The following is a 19,735-nucleotide window of genomic DNA, read 5'->3' on the forward strand; positions in this document are numbered from 1 at the left end:
CTTAACATTGGTAGTGAGGAAAATGCTAGAGTCTATCATAAAATATTTAATAGCCGATCACTTGAAGAAACAATGGCAGGATCAGATAGTGTCAGCTATGGTGCTCCAGCAGGGAAAGTCTCTGTTTTGGACATTTGCCTGGAAATCTGCCTCAAAGGGAAGTCAGCCACTTTTAGCTTCATCTCAGTTTGACTGAAATGGTAAGAATTGAGCCATTATGAACAGCACCTTTGAAACTGATTCCAATGATGTTGCCAAATGGCTGGGACTACAGGCATCATATAGGCAGCCACATGGACAATAAGCTTGGATCATCTCAGTGCCTGGGGCTTGCTGCCAGAGAAGGTGGTGGAACTGAGGACAGTCACTGATTGTGAGAAGTAAATGGACAGATACTTGAAGGAAGTAGAGCTGTGGGATGACATTGAGAGAGGACACATTGCATTATGACTCCCTGATGAAGGGTCCAGGCCCAAAATGTCAGCTTTTGTGCTCCTGAGATGCTCCTTGGCCTGCTGTGTTCATCCAGCTCCACACTTTGTTATCTTGGATTCTCCAGCATCTGCAGTTCCCATTATCACTGCATGATGACTGACTGGTTTATTGCACTGAGAACTGGAATAGACTTGAGAGGGTAAGTGGACTGCTTCTGCGCTGAAAGTACTCTACTGTGTTTGACAAGCAGAAACATTGCTTCCAAGGCTGAAGATAATTAAAGCAATACCTTTTACCATATGTCATATAGCAATTAGTTTCCTCCTAAGTATTCTTCTTTAATTAAAGAAATGAGCTTGATGTAAGCTGATATTGAATCTTATAGTTGCTTTGTTGAGTGTAAGTAAAGAGGGTCTGTGTTCTATGCATCGGTCAGCTTGATGTCTATAGTCTGCAATCATGTCTCAGTATAAGACAGAAGTTGATCACAAACAATTCTTCTACTCAGTGATTATTGTTCCTCATTTGAAACCTACTTTCTTGACTGTCAAGCCACTTCCGGAGCTATACATATGGAAAATTGTGGGAATATCACAGTGTTTCTGATGTGTCTTTTCTCCTCAGCTAAAGATTCCCTTTCATTCTGGTTGTGTTCATCCCAATGCCCCACTTCTTGTCTTTTCTCCCCTACTCAATAACATCCCCTTCAGTCCCATTAGCTTTGTATTCAATAAGTCATCCTCTGTCAAACCAGTCACCTCCAGAGTGATGCCACCACCAAATACATCTTCCCTTTCAGCATTCCTAACGCACTATCTTCACTTGATACCCTGGCCCAATGAATAGTATCCATTTCTAACCTGAATCAGACAATAATCATACAGTCGTCATCACAGAGTTATACAGCTAGGAAACAAACCCTTCAGTCCAACTTGTCCATGCTGATCTGATACCTTAAATTAATCTAGTTCCATTTGTCAGAATTGGGCCCGTATCTCACTAAACCCATCCTATTCATATATCTATCCAGATGCCTTTTGATGTCACAATTGGACCAGCTTCCACCACTTTCTATGACAGCTCATTCCATACAGATATATACCACTCTCTGTGTGAAAAAAGTTATCCCTTAGGTCCCTTTAAAATTTTTCCCCTTTCACCTTAAACCTATGCCCCCTGGTTCTGGGCTCATCTATTTTGGGAAAAAGACCATAGCAATTCACCCTATCTATGCTCTTCATGATTTTGTAAACCTCTGTAAGGTCACCTCAGCCTCCAATGCTCTAGGAAAACTAGACATAGCATAGTCAGCCTCTCCCCATAGCTCAAACTTTTTAACCCTGGCAACGTCCTTGTAAATCCCTTCTGCACCCTTTCAAGTTTGACAACATTCTTAGCAGAGCAGGAAGACCAGAATTGAGCACAGTATTCCAAAAACAGCCTAACCAATGTCCAACATGACATCCTAATTCCTACACTCAATACACTGACTAACAAAGGCAAGTGTACCAAATGCCTTCTTCACTATCCTGTCTACATACAACTCCACCTTCAAGGAACAACGAACCTGCACCCTAAGGTCTCCTTGTCGGGAACACTCCCCAGAACCTTACCAGTAAGTGTACATGTCCTGCCCTGATTTGCCTCTGCAAAGTGCAGCACCTCACATTTAATTAAACTTCATCTGCCGCTCCTTGGCCCATTGGCCCATCTAACCTCTGTGTTTTCTCTATGTTTTTCTTCTGGTCAAGCAAATGTTTGGTGTGTTGCAGTTTGATAGGAATTGCTAAGCTGCTTTATCTCATGCAAATTTATTATCTAGTTCATTCATTTCAATCACTATGAATTGTCTTAATGCAAAGATAAGATACATAGCATGCTCTGCTTTCCTACATCAGATGATCATTGCATTAAACTGACATTAAATAATGCATCTGCATTCATACCAGGACCAATGTTCTACACCATCTCTCCTGGCAAAAAAAGGCAGAAAGCACAGCAAATGCCTTGCTGAAAACACACATGGTATGCCCCCCATTAGAGTAAGATTGTTTCATATTCCTGCAATTTCAAACTGCTTAAAAAGGCAGAAGAACGGATACCAAATATCCCAGCATAAACTGGAAGGTTACAGATTTTCGACCTGAGGTAAAGTATTTTAATCACAGAATACAGATATCCTTCATTGATAGTGGATAAGTAAGTAGTGATTGGAAATAAGGGGTTATAGAATAACCATTTTAGCCCAATCCAAAGATGGACATGCTTGGGAATTCCACGAGGCATGGTTCTCCACACATACTTCAATCCATAAACATAGAATTGGACCCCATATATAAACCTATATAAATCAAAACCAGAAATGACAGTACTCACCATAACGGACTGAACAGTATAAATTCCAAGTGGATTAAAATAACATTGCTTCATTGGAGATTCCACTGATGATATCACCTAGCATGGTGACAAAACAGTTCACAGGTCAGCGCAACATCGAGGGCCGAAAGGCCTGTTCTGCGCTGTATTGTTCTATGTTCTATGACCAGAAAAACCCTGCAAAAATATGGAATGTACTCGAAGATCAGTTTCATGTAAGGATAAATTTTAGAATTCATTACCTAGAATTGATGTCCAACCCTGGAGGCAGCAGTTTCTCTCAGGTCTCTCTGGCTCAGTGGAATGTTGACTTGTCTTCCTCCCTCTGATGGTCCTCCTGTCCCAACTCAGAATCCTAACCCTCATCTCCTTCCTCAGAGGCTTCCTGTCACCCCTACATCCATTCTTCATTCAACATATCCTCCTTTGGTGACTGAGACAATCGAGAGCTCTGTACGACGTGAGAATTTGGGAACACCCTGTCTGGGGAACACCACATGGCACTGCCAGACTGGTCCAGAAATTGGGACCTCATCTTCAAGAATTCCATGGTCTATTCTACAATGATGCTGGTTGAAGCAATGGGGAGCATCGTAGGTCTCCTCCTGTAGCACACTTGTCACCCAGCCCCCACCCTGAATGGGTTGAAAGACAATGTCACCGTATGTTGTCCAGGATGTTTGAGTCACATCAGCTTCCTAGATATCCAGCACAGGCCTCCAACACCTGGCCACTGTGGTCACAAATGATTGGACATTAAAGGAGGGGAATCCTTTCCTGTTCATGAAAACACTTGGTGGGTGATTGGGTGCTCAGGTTGCTATGTCGGGGTAAATGCCTGGTGGGTGATGAGGTGTTCTGATTGCTCTGTGGAGTGCTCCTTGAACCTGTGAGAAACTAGCGATGGCTCAGAATCTGAGTGTGCCCACTGCCTGACTCTCTGCAGCATGAAGGAAAGAGTTGAATGGGCGTGTTCTTGTGAAGACCGCATCAGTGACATTCTGGATGTGCTTATGCGTGGAAGAGCATCAAGGTAACACCCTGAAATGTTGGATTGGCAAAGGGCAACTGTAACCTTTAAGTTTACCCTGAGGGTATTGCCACGCTGTCTATGTGATTGCAAGTCCTCATCCAGCAGTTGGCATAGGTGTAACATGATGGCACAGGACATTTTGAGTCATCTTTTGACACTGGGTCTTATTCTTAAGCAGAAGCTACACCTAAGCCTGTAGATTGTGTAATGAACAAGAGTCTCATTCCATGTGATAATGGGAACTGCAGATGCTGGAGAATCCAAGATAATAAAACGTGAGGCTGGATGAACACAGCAGGCCCAGCAGCATCTCAGGAGCACAAAAATGTGATGAAGGGTCTCGGCCCGAAACGTCAGCTTTTGTGCTCCTGAGATGCAGCTGGGCCTGCTGTGTTCATCCAGCCTCACATTTTATTGTCTCATTCAATGTGATGGTTCTTGTCTGACTGCTCTGCCCCCTACTGGTTGAACATCTTCTAATGCAGCTGATATTGTTTCCGTCCTCTTCTGTACTGGTCCCTACACAGTGGTCGGATTGCAAGAGGAGTTGCTGGGTACATCACTAGCATAGTCCTTTCACTTTCCTTTCACAGGAAAACTGAGAACAGCAAGTGAAAGTAAACATTCTCAGTAAAGGGCTTCACCCCTGGCAGCTTAATCTCACCCTGGCCAATGCCCCAATAACACACACTCCATGTGAATCTGCACTGCTGTGTAACCTGAGATGGCAGCGCTTTGCCATCAACATCACAGCAGTTTGTCTCTTACTACTGTTGCATTACCTTTTAACTTGATGTAACCCACCTTATGAAGAATAGACATCCTGCCCTCATGTCACATAGTCCCAGGAAGTGTCCACATAGCCTTGGCATGAAGCAGTTTCCAGGAGTGGACAACCGCAAACTCACCACAGTAGCAGAATGAGAAACCATCATCATCTGTATATTCCCCTCCAAGCCATTCGCCATCCTGACATGGAAATATCTCCCATTCTTTCATTGTCAAAGAGTCAAGATCCTGGAATTCCTTGCCCAAGGGAATTGTGGGTCTACCTACAGCATATGGGCTGTACTGATTCCAGAAGACAGCTCCCCATTACCTTCTCAAGGGCAACTAGAGATGGTCAATAATTGTTGGCACAGCCAATGACGCCCACATCTGAGAGCATATAAAAATAAAGCTCTATCCATGGAACCATTACTGGTGTTTGAGAATATAGCAGCTGTAATGGGATAGCATGTAATCCTAATCAATGTGTACCAATGTGAATGGAGAAGACAAGACTTTTAGCTAATGCACCTTATTCCGTTGACCCTTGTTGACCTGAGTGATCATAAGATGCCAACCATTTCTGAGGCCACAGCCTTGTGGTATTCTTGCAGGACTGTTAATCCAGAAACCCAGGTAATGTTCCAGGGACCCTGCATTCAAATCCTGCCATGACAGATGGTGGAATTTGAATTCAGTAAAACCAAATCTTGAATTAAGAGTCTAATCCTGACCATGAATCCGTTGTCGGTTGTCAGGAAAAACACATCTGGTTCACTAATGTCCTTTGGGGAAGGAAACTGCCATTGTCACCTGGTCGGGTCTACATGTGACTCCAGACTCACAGCAACGTGGTTGACACTCAACTGCCCTCAGGCCAATTAGCGATGTGCAATATATGCTGGTCTAGCCAGTGACACTCACATGCTGTGAACAAATAAATAAAATTCAGGCCCACATACATTCTCAGTCATTACTTTGAGAGATCAGGTCAAAATAGGATATCAAGAGATGATTTTTCCAAATCAGTTGAAACAGACCTAAGATAACAAGGTGTACACCTGGAGGAACACAGCAGGCCAGGCTGCATCAGAGGAGCAGGAAAGCTGACATTTTGGGTCTGGACCCTTCTTCAGAAATGGGGGAGGGCAAGGGGCTTCTGAAATAAATAGAGAGGGGGGGGTGCAGTGATAGAAGGTGGGTAGTGGAGCAGATAGGTGGAAAGAAGACGGACAGGTCAAGGATGTGGGGATGAAGCCAGTAAAGGTGAGTGTAGGTAAATAGTTGGGATGGGGGTTGGTCAGTGAGGTGGGAGGAGTAGATAAGTGGGAGAGAAGACAGGCAGTTCTTTGAGGGGGATTAGAGGGGTGGCCTGTTCTTGGCATGTGTTTGGGCGGTGGGGAGATTTTGAAGCTTGTAATGTTCCACATTGAGACCATTGGGTTGTAGCATTCCAAGGCGGAATATGAGGTGCTGTTCCTCCAGTTTTCGAGTGGCATCGTTGTGACACTGGAGGAGGCCCAGGGTGGACATGTTGTCCAGGGAGTGGGAGGGGGAGGTGAAGTGGTTCTCAATTGGGAGGTGTTGTCATTTGTCTCAAACCAAGCATAGGTGTTCCACCAAGTGGTCTCCAAGCCTCTGTTTAGTCTCCCCGATGTAGAGGAGGCCACATCGGGAACAGCAGATGCAATAGACCAGATTAGCGGAAGTGCAGGTGAAAGATTTTCTTGGGGCCTGGGATGGGGGTGAGGGGGGAGGTGTCGCAGTAGATGTAGCACTTCCAGCGATTGCAGGGAAAAGTACCTGGGATGGTGATGCTAGTGGGGAATGTGGAGTGGATGAGGGAGTCACGGAGAGAGTGGTCCCTCCGGAAGGCAGATAAAGGTGGGGAGGGAAATATACCCTTGGTAGTGGGGTCAGGTGGCAGTTGGCGGAAGTGGCGGACAATGATGTGTTGAATCTGGAGGTTAATGGGGTGATACATGAGGACAAGGGGAATTGTGTCTTTGTTTATATTGCAGGAAGTGGGTGTGAGAGCTGAGGTGCGGGAAACACGAGAGATGCGGTAGAGGGCATTTTCAACCACTATTGGTGGGGAAATTGATGTCCTTGAAAAATAAGGACATCTGGGATGTCCTGGAGTGGAACGCCTCATCTTGGGAGCAGATGTGGCGGAGGCAGAGGAATTGGGAATAGGGGATTGCATTCTTGCAGGAAGGTGGGTGAGAGGTGGTGTATTCGAGGTAGCTGTGGGAGTTGGTGGGCAAACAGACCTAGATCTCATTGAATTAAAGGGCAACAATCCCTTCACGTGCACTCTCACAAAAATCAAATGTTCAAGTGAAACTTCAATTAAAATGTTATCCTGTTGGAGGTTATGTAACCCTTGTGCTGCCCACCAGCCATGAAACATATCATTCACATTTGATGACCACTCACTGCCTGGATCTGGGTAGGGTCACTTTGACCAGGAGTACAGTCATGAGGAGTGTGCCAAAGTTTTCCCTCCACATTCCTCCTCCCAACCCCAGAATCAGCTAGCCAAAGATCGGGAGTGTGCGGTTGAATGAGAAATAAAACTGGAGTAGCAGCTTCCTCAAAGTGGGGCAGCAGCTATCGTCTCAAAAATCGCACAACAGTGCAGAAGGCAAGGTTGTAGCCTGTGGCTGTAGGAGATGGTGAAGTGTCAATGTGAAAGGGTGGCTACATTCACACAAAGCTGCAACGACTTCAAAGATTGTGCACATACCTCCAAGATGCCCGGCAAACACGGTGAGCAACTATCAAGATGATGTTGCAATCCTTCAGGATGTTGCAGATTTTAAAACTTTAAATCCCATTTTCTTAATTTTGCTTTTCTTCTTTCGCTCTTTCATAACCCAATCATTCTTCCCCCCTCGTTATTTCTCTTTCTGGAACTGATTAACATCTCCTTTAATTTGGCTTCTTTCTCAGTCTGTGGCCTTCCATCTCATTGTTGAACAAGATACCAAATGCCCTGTTACCCTCACTGTAACATGATCGGATCTGGACTCTTGTGGCACAGTTGTAGCATCCCTGTGTCTGGATCAGGAGGCCCGGGTTCAAGTCCCACTTGTTCAGAGGTGTGTAATAATATCTCTGAACAGGTTGGTGAGAAAATATCTATACTTAACAAGTGATGCTAAACCTCAACAAGCCTAGCAGCACCCACCAAAAGAAGTCTGGTTCCTGCAAACTTCATCATGTGACATTGTGAGTTTGCACATGTCCAAAGAGAACAAACAGTAAGGAAATGACAAAACGAGGAAAGGAACAAAGGTTGTCTGCTGTGGTTCTGGAGTTCTTGACCATTGCATTCATGTCAATGATTTCTCCTTTGAAGGAACTGAAAAGTCTTTGCATTACAAGGTTTTTGGACCACAATAAGGAACTCTGACCAGATGCTTCCTCCCATTAGCTGCATTGTGTTCAGCATACAGTGTCAAAAAGTTGGGAGTAGTCATCCTTCAGCTGACAGATTAGAGTATTTACGTATATCAGTACATACGTACACCCTGCAGCTGGATTCTGTTTCTAATATTTTGGGGTTGAAACTCTTAAGGTATATCAGCATTAAGATTTACAGCCATTGTTTGTTGTTGTAAAACACAGTCTTACATAGTTACATAGATCACAGAGTGGAGCTGGAGGAACACAGCAGGCAAGGCAGCATCAGAGGAGCAGGAAAGTTGACGTTTTGGGTCAGGACCCTTTGCATGACAAGATTCAAGAGGATTCTTAAGTACGCTGAATGGGAGGCCAAGACATGTATATATTTGCCAACCTATGTTAGACAAACATAGGGAATAGATCGACTTGGCTGATTTGTTCATGCCTCTAAACTTCTTCCTTAATTGCAGCCTGGTCCTTTGTGATGAGACAAGCCATATGACGTGGGCTCCTACATCTTCAATAAAATGTGTATGACTCCCTGTGCGCAAGGTAATTAGTACTGCCAAGCAGTCCCATTTACCTTAACACAGTGTGGAGCTGAAGGAACACAGCAGGCCAGGCAGCATCAGGGGAACGGGAAAGTTGACGTTTCGGGTCTGGACCCTTCTTCAGATTTTTGAGGAAGGGTCCCAACCTGAAACATCAACTTTCCCGCTCCCCTGATGCTGCCTGGCCTGCTGTGTTCCTCGAACTCCACACTGTGTTATCTCTGGCTCCAGCATTGGCAGTTTTTGCTGTGTCTGAGTCCGTTTTATCTTTCTTGGACTTTGTTCCATCGGCAACTTTGATAATAGATTGGAAGACTTCAGTGCTCTAATTGGTAATGACTGATAAAACTTTTATCCACCTTCTCCTATTTCAAAGGCCACTGCAGACATATAAAATCCCTTCAGCAGTGCTAGATGCCTTACCCTGATCACTTGTGGCACCAAAACCAGGCAACTCTTTGAGAGCTGACTACAGCAGATCTTATTCTCATATTTCTTATAATTGTTCTGCACTTTTAAATCTAAATTCTAAGTCTTTCTGTCTGAGCAGTCTGTGATCTGTTCATCCTTGTTTGCTATGATCTGCTTGTACTGTTCACAAAACAAAGCTTTGCACTATACTCAGGTACATATGACTGCAATAAATCAAATCAAATCAAAACCCTCGTGACATGTTTATTACGTATTAAATTCCTGAATGGAAATATGTAACTCACTACTTTTGGAGTATTCCGTTGGATTCTGAAATGCTGGATGGTCAGTGTCCTTGGTTTGTGCTTAATTTGTAAATTAATTGCAAATCATTGGGGAGGCAATATTCCAATGGTATTATCGCTCGACTATTAATCCAGAAACTCAGCTAATATTCTGGGGATCCGGGTTCAACTCCCGCCATGGTAGATGGTGCAATTTGAATTCAATAAAGAATCTGGAATTAAGAGTCTAATGATAACCATGAAAACATTGTCGATTGTCGTGAAAATCCCATCTGGCTCAATAATCCGTTAGGGAAGGAAACTGTAATCCTTACATGGGATAATCTACATGTGACTCCTGACCCACAGCATTGTGATTGACTCTTAAACTGCCCTCTGGGTAATTAGGGATTGGCACAAAATTCTGGTTAGCCAGAGATGCCCACATCCGGTGAGAGAAGAAAAAAAAGTTCCAAAGAAGTCTGTGAAAGGGAAGTAACTATGCTATTAAATCTGGCACAGTTCTACCAGAGTACCAAAGGCCTCCATTTCTGAATGCCACACTTTGTGAAATAGTTGTACGTGATCTCCCACAATTCACAGCGTTGTACACATGCTATTCATTAATATCCTTCTAGTCCAATTTCTTAAAACAAATGGCAATGTTTTCAGAAAAAAAAATACAGAGAGGAGATGTGGTGGCAATGGTAACACAGAGAAACCCATGTTCAAAGAAGTTTTATTTTTCCATTATAACTGATGAATGCACATAAAATTACTAGTGGAAGAAACATCATGCCAGAAAATTGCATAGAATTCATACAAAATTTGAATAAGCTTCTCGGAACAAATTATCATTGTTAAAGACAATATTATTTACACCCTTATCACGTGAAGTGCTCTCTTTGCTTACTTTGTTATTCTACAGTTAACTTAATGTCAAAACATTTGAGCAATATTAGGGCACTGACCATCCACTTCATATGATCAGTGAGATAAACAGAATTATGCTTCACTCACTATTACCACAGATTTCATTATTTGTCTGGCCCAAAGCTTAAGTTTGTGAAACATTGTTAAATGTCCTAATCCAAGAATGACCCGCATTTAATGCTGAACACAAGCTGTAGTGTTTGCAGTTGTTAAATGAAGTGCACATAAAGTCTAGTTCAGTACAGAACAGCCCATAAATACAGATTTCCACAGTAAGTACTTTGAATATTCCACTTAGACAGATACAGAACAAGGCAAATACTTTAAAGGCACAAGACTCTCACATCATATAGACCCCTTCTGTTAGATTCAACAAATCTAATCCAAGTAACATTAAACAACAAATATGGTGTGTGTATGTATGTGTATGTTTCATATATATCTGTACATATATATATATATATATATGTGTACATATATAGACACACATACTTCAGTTATAACCGTTGAAGACTATAGGGGTGACAAAGACAGAATAAAACCATGATTTTCTGTTTTTGTGATAATTTGTCACAGTTAAAATGAAGTTTAGAAAAAGACACCTCATCATTAATGCTGAGCATTTAAAAAGCCAGACTCTTGGTAATGGGGATTTCATTACAGTAACACATTAAATCGTATAAAAATAAAGAGAACATTTTGCTGAAACACCATTATTAGACAAATACTGCACCAAATGATGGCAATGAAATGTTTTCACTCAGAATAATTACACATACCGAATGTAGCAGAAATACAGATCCATGTATTTCATAGTTTGAGCAGCCAAAATGACATTGAAATATTTTTACAATAATATAGTCCCTTAAATCTAAAACTACTGTTCCTGTCCATTTAACGGCTGCAAAACCTGTATTAGTTGTGTGTTTCATGTTTGGCAGAGAGTGAATCGTGCCAAAGATCAAAGAATTCAGGTTGCACAAAATGTTTCAGTGACTATCCTGCAGAGTTACCAGTGATGACTAATCGTCAGTTTTATCGCATTATTCAGTGTTTAATTTTGAAATTAAAATTTCATTCAGAAAGTGCATTCAAACACATTAATACAATGACTTGCCTGCATCTTTTTTTTTGTTCCCGTTCATTTCAGGATATTTACAACCACTGGTATTGTACAAAACAAATTTTACAAATGATGCAGATGTAAGCAAGTTACAATATTTTGATTGTGCAGACAGATATAAGGACTTTCCATGATGTCACCCACATTAACTTGTAATGACAATCCTGGTTTAGAAAATCTGTGATATCAATGTAACTCTACTTTGTACACACAAGTCAAAGACATTTTTCTATTTTACCCTGTAAAGCTACGTTGAAGTACATCACAGCACAAACTCCACAACAAAACTGTCTCCAAACAGTTACATTTTAAGGTATCCACAGTGATAACCATAATACTTCCATCATGCATGCATCCCTGAAACGTATTTACCTTTATATATACTGGACAAAGCTATACAGAAAGTTTTAGAATCGCACAACTGAAACTCCCATTATAATAAGCAACATTCTTAACTCAGCAAAAAAGTAAGTAGCAATGTACAATTTGTTTGGCAAGTGTACTGATGTATAAAGCAAAGACAATGGCAAACCTGAGCTTGTGACTGAAGCAAAGGTTTCTTACAACATGATGCAAACATGCAATGTTATGGATATGTGGGTTGTCAAGGTTGGCTAATTTGCATTACAGGTCATTAGTGCCTCTGATCTTTTTTTAAATGTAATGTGTGGCATTGTACAATTAGCTTTGCACTGGCACTTGAACAGAATGTGCGCGCGCGCGCACACACACACACACACACACACACACACAAACACACACACACACACACCTGACACTGCACCGAATACCAGACGTATTCAAGCAGTTATTCACCTGCCCACATACCTCACTGCCTCCTCCACCTGCAAACAAAAAAGTCATGGGATTACACTGTTTAAAAAGACCACATCAAAGCGAAGTATCGAAGACTTTATCCGATTTATCATCTTCTAAGTCGTCTTCGTTGGAATATGTCTTGTGATTCGATTTCCCATTATCTGGAATGAGGGAGGGAGGTGGAGCACTGTGATCTCCATCGTCAGTGAACTTCCCCTTCAATGTGTCCTGTACAAATTCTTGGATTTCCAGTGGCAGCCTCTTAAACTTGTCCTGGTATTCTTGATCGAGATCACTCTGCAGCTGCAAACAAGAGGAAGACTGTAATGCTGCAGATTCTCCAGGACAAACATTCAATGGTGGGGTAGGAACTTTGTTCGTTATTTTTAAAAAATTGATACATGAAATTGACCATAATTTATGGACCATTCCCAACTGTCACAGAGGAGGTGATGGTGAGCAGTCCTTGAAGTGTAAGTACACTTACAACAGAACCCTCTTTCTCCTAATACAAAGCACATTCCAATATAAAGAGTGGATTGTATTTCCAAGTGACTTCTACCAAGGGTTTGTGGTGAATTTCAGTCACTGGATTGCATAGGCCAATGATTGGTTTCTGTTTTATGGGGCTGTGTGTAGAATGAAATTGAGACACCAAAATGTATTTTCCTGGCCAATTTTCTACCTATGTTTCTGAAGAAGGGTCCAGACCCAAAACGTCAGTTTTCCTGCTCCTCTGATGCTGCCTGGCCTGCTGTGTTTATCCAGCTCCACACCTTGTCATCTCACATTCTAATTTCTGTCAGTGTTCAAATGTCAATCTTCAAAGCTGAGACTTTTTGACCCTGAGGGGGTCCACACCCACCCACACAGTGATGTGTGGGAAACAGGCATGATTTTCCCCTCCAGACTCAACTTGTTGCTAAGTCTAACTATAGCATTAAAGTAGCTGCACGGGCTGAGCTTCCACTTGAATATATGAACAATGAGTAAAATTCGGCCATTTGGCCCCTCAAACCTGCCCCCTCATTACGATCATGGCTGATCTGATCAAACTCCTAATCTTGACATCCCCTTCCTTAACAAGAATTTATCAACCTGTGTCTTAAGAAAAATGATTAGCACTGCTGCCTCACAGCGCCACGGACCTGGGCTTGATTCCACCCTCAGGCGACTGTCTGAGTGGAGTAGAAAATAATTGTCCCCCATGTCTTTTTTAAATCTCCTTAAAAATATGCCCTCTAGTTTGAAATCCCCCATCCTAGAGCAAAGACAACTGCCATTAACCCGATCTATATCCCTCATTATTTTATTAACTCTGATAAGGCCACATGTCAACCTCCTACACTCCAGTGAAAGAAGCCTCAGCCTATCCAGCCTATGTTTACAGCTCAATCATTCCAAACGGGTCAATCTCTTCTGAACTCTCTCCATCTTAATAACACCCATCCTGCAACAGGGCGACCAGAACTGGACACAGTATTCTTCTGATGTGTTCAATTCTAAAGTGACAAAAAAAGAGTTGCTCTGCATTAGCTAACGCTCCTTGATCCTGGCTTCACTCCTCCTCCACTGCTACTTTGTTGAACTGTTCCAGCAAGCTCTTTATCAATGGTATCAGTGACCTGATCAACACCTGCTTGCAGTTAAAATCATTGACCGTGTAAGGGAAAACTGACAATCCCGCCTCCACATTGTCCTGTGATAAACCGTGCGGAAAACTTGTGCAGTGGAATAAAAGAGAACGACTAAGGAGGGATAAAGTAAAGCAGTTTTGCAGCAATATTCTTTTCAGTGGCGATATGTCAAGATTGGACCTATTTTAGTTGTTTATTGCGCGGGAGAGAGCCATAAGCTGCCTGTCCCTTTCTTTTTAAAAACGAGGGAACATTGAAAAGCAAATTCTTGACAACCAAAAATCTCGAAACATATAGTTGATACAGTTTGGAGCTGGAGGAACACATCGGGTCAGGTGGCATCGGAGGAGCAAGAGTTAGACCCTTCATCAGGAATCCCTTTCTTTCGTAACATATCAGCTGCGGCACAGCAACGCATGCATTTAAAAGTTCCTCGGGCAGCAAGATCACAATTTAGTCGAGTGCTTCCCACAGCTTTTTCCTACTGTGAGCCCATTTTGAGGCCTGAACATTGTCGGGAGCCTTTAGTAAACAGTGGGCTAGGAGGACAAGACCAACAAAAGCAGGATTGGTCTTTGGCGCCAACGAACTGGCGACGCCAAAATGTCAAATAGTGACCCAGTCTGCAGTCATGATCACCCCCTTTTGGGAAGCACTGATTTAGAAAACACAAAGGTCAATCTACAGGATGGATTCTTTGGTGGATGAATAATTTTATTTTTTGAGGGTAACGCTTCCTGTCTTGCTCCTTAATTTCTGAGAGTTGGCCTCAAACTCACGCTCGGGAAAGATTAGAGAGCGGTGGCAGTCCGCCAGGGCTTCTCTTTCTTGTTATGACCACCAATAGTAACGGACGCTGTGTGCTGGCCTCGGTCTGGGAAGGGTCCAGGTTGACTATCTCGATTCTCATGGCCACTACTAAATCTCATACATCAGGCAAAGTACTGAAAAGAGACTGATGGTTATAAAACCATAGTAAGGCTTGTGCGCTATTTTGGTCTCGTAATCCGGGGAAGGATGTTCTAGTTGTGTTGGGAGTCCAATGGAGCTTTATCAGTCTCATTCCTGGGGTTATACTGCTGATATAGAAAGAGGGACCGGATCAGTTAGAATGATATTCAGTGGTTGGGGGAGGGGATTTCATAGAAACCCATAATATTTTAACAGGACTGGACAAGCTAAATGCAGGAAGGAGGCTCCTGATGACCAGAAGAATCTAGAACCAGGAGTCACAGTTGAAGGACGCAGGGTAGACTGAGATGAGGAGAAATTTCTTTACGTAGAGAATGGTGAGCCAATACAATTCTCTGTTACAGAAGATAGTTGAAGCCAAAACATTGAATGTTTTCAAGAAGGAGTTACATATAGCTCTTAGGGCTAAAGGGATCATTGGGTATGGGGAGATAGCAGGAACAGGGAACTGAGAGAGATGATCAGCCAACCACATATCATAACTTCATGTGGTCCCATTTGCCAGCACATGGCCCATATCCCTCTAAACACTTCCTGTCCATATACCCATCCAGATACATTTTAAATGTTGTAATTGTACCAGCCTCCACCAGTTCCTCTGGCAGCTGATTCCAAACCCTCTGTGTGAAAAAGTTGCCCCTTAGCTCCCTTTTAAATCTTTCCCAACTCACCTTAAACTTACGCTCCACCCCGGGGAAAAGACCTCGGATATTCATCCTATCCATGCCCCTCATGATTTTATAAACATTTCTAAGGTCACCCCTCAGCCTCTGACACTCCAGGGAAAATACCTCCAGCCTGTTCAGTCTCTCCCTGTAGCTCAAACCCTCCAACCTGGCAACATTCTAGTAAATCTTTTCTGGACCCTTTCAAATTTCACAACATCTTTTCTCTCGCAGTGAGATCAATCTATCTTTTACTTTGTTATGGAGAATTCAAGGAGATCTTTAAGTATTTAATAACTGACACTCTTGGGACACCCCTCAATTCAACTTAAAGAGATAGTTGGTTCACTTGCACCTTGGATTATTTGCTTTCTTTCAAACACTGATGTTCAGAGCACAATTCTCTAGCAGCTATGGTTTAAAACTTGGAGGAAGGAGTTGCATTTTACAAGGAAATTTGTCCAACAAGATAGCTACCCATTAACAGTAGCTTTTAAATGCACTTAATCAGAATGCGTGTAATATCTGATGCTAAAAAAAATTGCTAATCTGAGCATTAATTTGGCCTTTCCTTTAACTTCTGACAACATTCCATACAAGTAATTAAGACTCCTGTTGCACTCAGTGAATGACGCAAACAGTACTGAAGCTTGTGTTGTGATGGTAGTGTCCTTACCCCTAGCCCAAAAGACCCAGGGTTCAAGTCCAACCTGCTCCAGAGGTGTGTCATTGCATCTCTGAGCAGGTTGATTAAAAATACCTAATAGTGACCGTCTGCTCATTATAGAAGAGGTAGAAGTCTCATAAACTACTATTTGAGGATGTTCTTGTGGTATCTGGGTAGTTTCCCCACCTCTGGACCTATGAAGGCCCAAGATCAATCCCTGAGGTGCGCAATAACATCTCCGAACATAAGAGCTAGCAACAGGTGTAGGCCATTCAGCCCTTCAAGCCTGCTCTTGCATTTGATATATTCATGGCCTCAACTCCATTTGCCTGCCATTTCTCCATCAACCCATTACTAATTAAAAACCTATCTCCTAATTAAATTTACTCAATGTCACAGCATTCCCCGCATGCTGGGCTAGTGATCTCCACAGATTCACAAGCCTTTGAGAGGAGTAATTTCTTTTTATTGGTATTTTAAAGCTACCTTCTGGAAGCCCAGACATACCCCATCTGCGGGGTCCCCAGACTGATGAGAAAATATCTAAATCATTAATTGCAAGAGGAACTTGGTTTAATTTAGAATGGCTGCACGGTCCTGCACTTTGTAAATCAGTTGTTCAATCAGGCCCTCCTTTTCTCCCAGCTCACTGGCACTTTGTTCTTAATGTTCTTAATGGTCCTACATTGTTTTTGATGCCTCCCTATTTTGAAGTTTCTGTTGGTTTTATGTCAGTATCTAAATGAAAAACGATTAGTCGCAATGTGCCTATAATATTGAATGTATTAAAACTTTTCAAACGACGAGTCAACAAGATCTTTTTCACAGGGTAGGGGGCGCTCAAAGGTTTAAGGCGAGAGGGGAAAGATTTAAAAGGGACCTACTGGGCAACAGTTTCACACAGAGGGTAGTGTGTGCATGGAACAAACTCCAAGAGGAAACGGTGGAGGCTGGCACAATTACAACATTTTAAAGGCATCTGGATGGGTACATTAAATGGAAGGGTTTAAAGGGATATGGGCCAGATGCTGACAAATGGGGAACTAGATCAGTTTAGGATATCTGGTCGGCTTGGAACAAAGGGTCTGTTTTCATGCTGTATCCTTAGAGTGTAGAACATAGAGCTGTACAACACGGGACAGGCCTTCGGCCCACAATGTGCCAACCTATTATCCTACTAAGATCAAACCAGCCTGCGCACCCTACATTATACTATCAAACTATCCTGCATACCCACATTATACTATCATTCAAACTACCCTGCATTCCCTACATTATACTATCATACTTCTGCCTACTACTTCTATGATTCTATGACTCTAAATCAATTCATCACTTGTTTAGACAAAAGTCCTTCCAAATGTACAACACCTGCAACAAATGGTTAAGCGTAAAATGGGAAATGTTTCTTTTCCACTTTCGCTCATTCATGGCATGTAAGTGTCCCCGGCTGGGCTGGTATTCACTGCCCATGCCTAATTTCCCTTGAGAAGATGGCTCTGAGTTGCATTCTTAAACCACTGCATGCTATTTGGTGTAGATACACCCACAGCGCCATTAGGGAGGGAGTTCCAGGATTTTGAACCAATGACACTGAAGAAAGGGTGATATATTTTCATGTCTGGATCGTGAGCCACAATTGGACCAATGCTGAAAGGCAGAGTCGGCTCAAAAGGTAGAAGGCTATTCTCTTATTCCGAGGCTCAAATTACTTAATGACATCCAACAGGAATGGGGAACCTGAGGAGCTGCTGGTATAATGGTAATGTCTCTGGATGAGAAATTCAGAGAAATACTATCGGGAACATGGGTTCAAATACCATCCCACTAGCTGGTGGAATTTAAATTCGATGAAGAACTCTGAAATTGAAGTAACAATGATCATGAACCCATTGTTTAACGCTGTTAAAACCCACCAGAATTACTGTTGTCCTTACCTGGTCTGGCCTACATGCTTAAATGGCTGACCAAGCCAAAGGCACTTCAGGATGAGCAACAAGTACAAGCTTGCTAGGGATGCACACTTCTCACAAAACAATAAAAGATTCAGGGTATCTTTAGAGGTCAAACAAAATGCCATTTTGGTTCATAGATAATGGGAACTGCAGATGCTGGAGAATCCAAGATAACAAAGTGTGGAGCTGGATGAACACAGCAGGCCAAGCAGCATCTCAGAAAAGCTGATGCTGAAGGGTCTGATGAAGGGTCTGGGCCCAAAACGTCAGCATTTGTGCTCCTGAGGTGCTGCTTGGCCTGCTGTGTTTGTCCATCTTCACACTTTGTTATCTTGCTATTTTGGTTCATGACAACATATTAGGTCTTGGCCTAATGTTTGGCCATGTGCCCCTGCTAACCCAAGAATGACTGCAGGGCAGAAGGGTCCCACATCCATCTGCACTACAATCTCCTACTGAGCAGGACATGATACACTTCAGTCAACTAAAGTTTGGTGGTTTTGTAGTGACAACATCTTTCATAAATGTAGGAGGAAGCATTTGCAAGGACTTTTGTCTAAGCTAGCAATGAATTGGTTTAGACTCAGAGAGTCATAGTAGTACACAAACATCAACAGAGCAAATCAAGAATACCATTTTTCCAATAATTTCTCACTTATTAAACATATAACATATGAGGAGCAGTTGAGGATTCTGGGTGTGTACTTTATGGAGTTGAGACAGATAGGGGAGTGGGTGATCTGATTGAAACTTATGCAATACTAAGAGGCCTGGCTAGAGTGGGCGTTTCCACGAGAGGGAGAGACGAAGACCTGAGGGCACAGCCTCAGAATGAAAAGACGGTGTTCTAGATCTGAGAAATTTTTCCAGTTAGAGGGTGGTTATGATCTGTCAAACTCATTGCTGTAGAGGGCTGTGGAGGCCAAGTCATTGAGTGTTTTCAAGGCAGAAATTGATGGGTTCTTGATTGGTAAGAGGACAGAGGGTCACAGGGAGACAGCAGGAGAATGGGGTTGAGAAACATGTCAGCCATAATTGAATGGAGGAACATACTTGATGGGCTGAGTAGCCTAATGCTGCTCCTACATCATATGGGCTATAGTAGAAGCTAGTTATGGAATTCTGGTCTGATTATGTATGACTGTAAAAAAGATTATCAACTACCTTTCCAGGAGTAAAAGTTAGCACTCATTTGTACTGCAGCTATTTTGTTTTACTTTATTTGTTTGTGGGATGTGGGTGTCATTGGCTGAGGGGCATTTATTGCCCATCCTTTGTTGCCTTTGAGAAGATGGTGGTGAACTGCCTTCTTGAACCTCTGCAGTTCTATGCAATGGTGAACGTTCCTTATATACTTTTAGCCAATTGGCACAAGCTCACAGTTATCAATGATACCTCAGCTTTTGCGGGCCTTCACTCTCTGGACACCAGCTGGAGGCATTGGTTGCTCTAGTGTGGCATGGAGCTGCTGTTACTATGTTTTGTGTTTAACAAGTGAGCAATCATTGGGGAAATGATATCGTTCTGTGGATGTTTGATACGTCAGCCTCCTCCTACATTACTTCAGTTGACTAGAGTGTGTCATGTCCTGCTCAGTGGTACATTGTTGTGTGGATGGATATGAGGATAAAAGGTTCCTTCTGCTCTGCAGTCATTCTGTAACCACAGCTTCACTCAACATGTTAGCTGATGGAG

At 42.6% G+C, this 19,735-nt stretch overlaps 1 protein-coding gene across 2 annotated transcripts in view; it reads right to left on the reverse strand.

Annotated features, from left to right (window-relative positions):
• Positions 1-9,981: 9,981 nt before the first annotated feature.
• Positions 9,982-19,735, reverse strand: part of LOC125454822 (1-phosphatidylinositol 4,5-bisphosphate phosphodiesterase beta-1) — a 690,999-nt gene continuing 681,245 nt past the window's right edge. The window contains exon 32 of one of the 2 annotated variants that reach the window (XM_059648337.1): positions 9,982-12,447. In XM_059648337.1, coding sequence (XP_059504320.1) covers positions 12,217-12,447 — 231 coding nt within the window. In that variant the 3' untranslated portion in view covers positions 9,982-12,216. The remainder of the gene's footprint in view (positions 12,448-19,735) is intronic. The other variant, XM_059648338.1, reaches the window with a different exon arrangement.

Source organism: Stegostoma tigrinum, chromosome 9 (assembly GCF_030684315.1).
Source record: "Stegostoma tigrinum isolate sSteTig4 chromosome 9, sSteTig4.hap1, whole genome shotgun sequence".
In the NCBI taxonomy this organism is placed as follows: domain Eukaryota; kingdom Metazoa; phylum Chordata; class Chondrichthyes; order Orectolobiformes; family Stegostomatidae; genus Stegostoma; species Stegostoma tigrinum.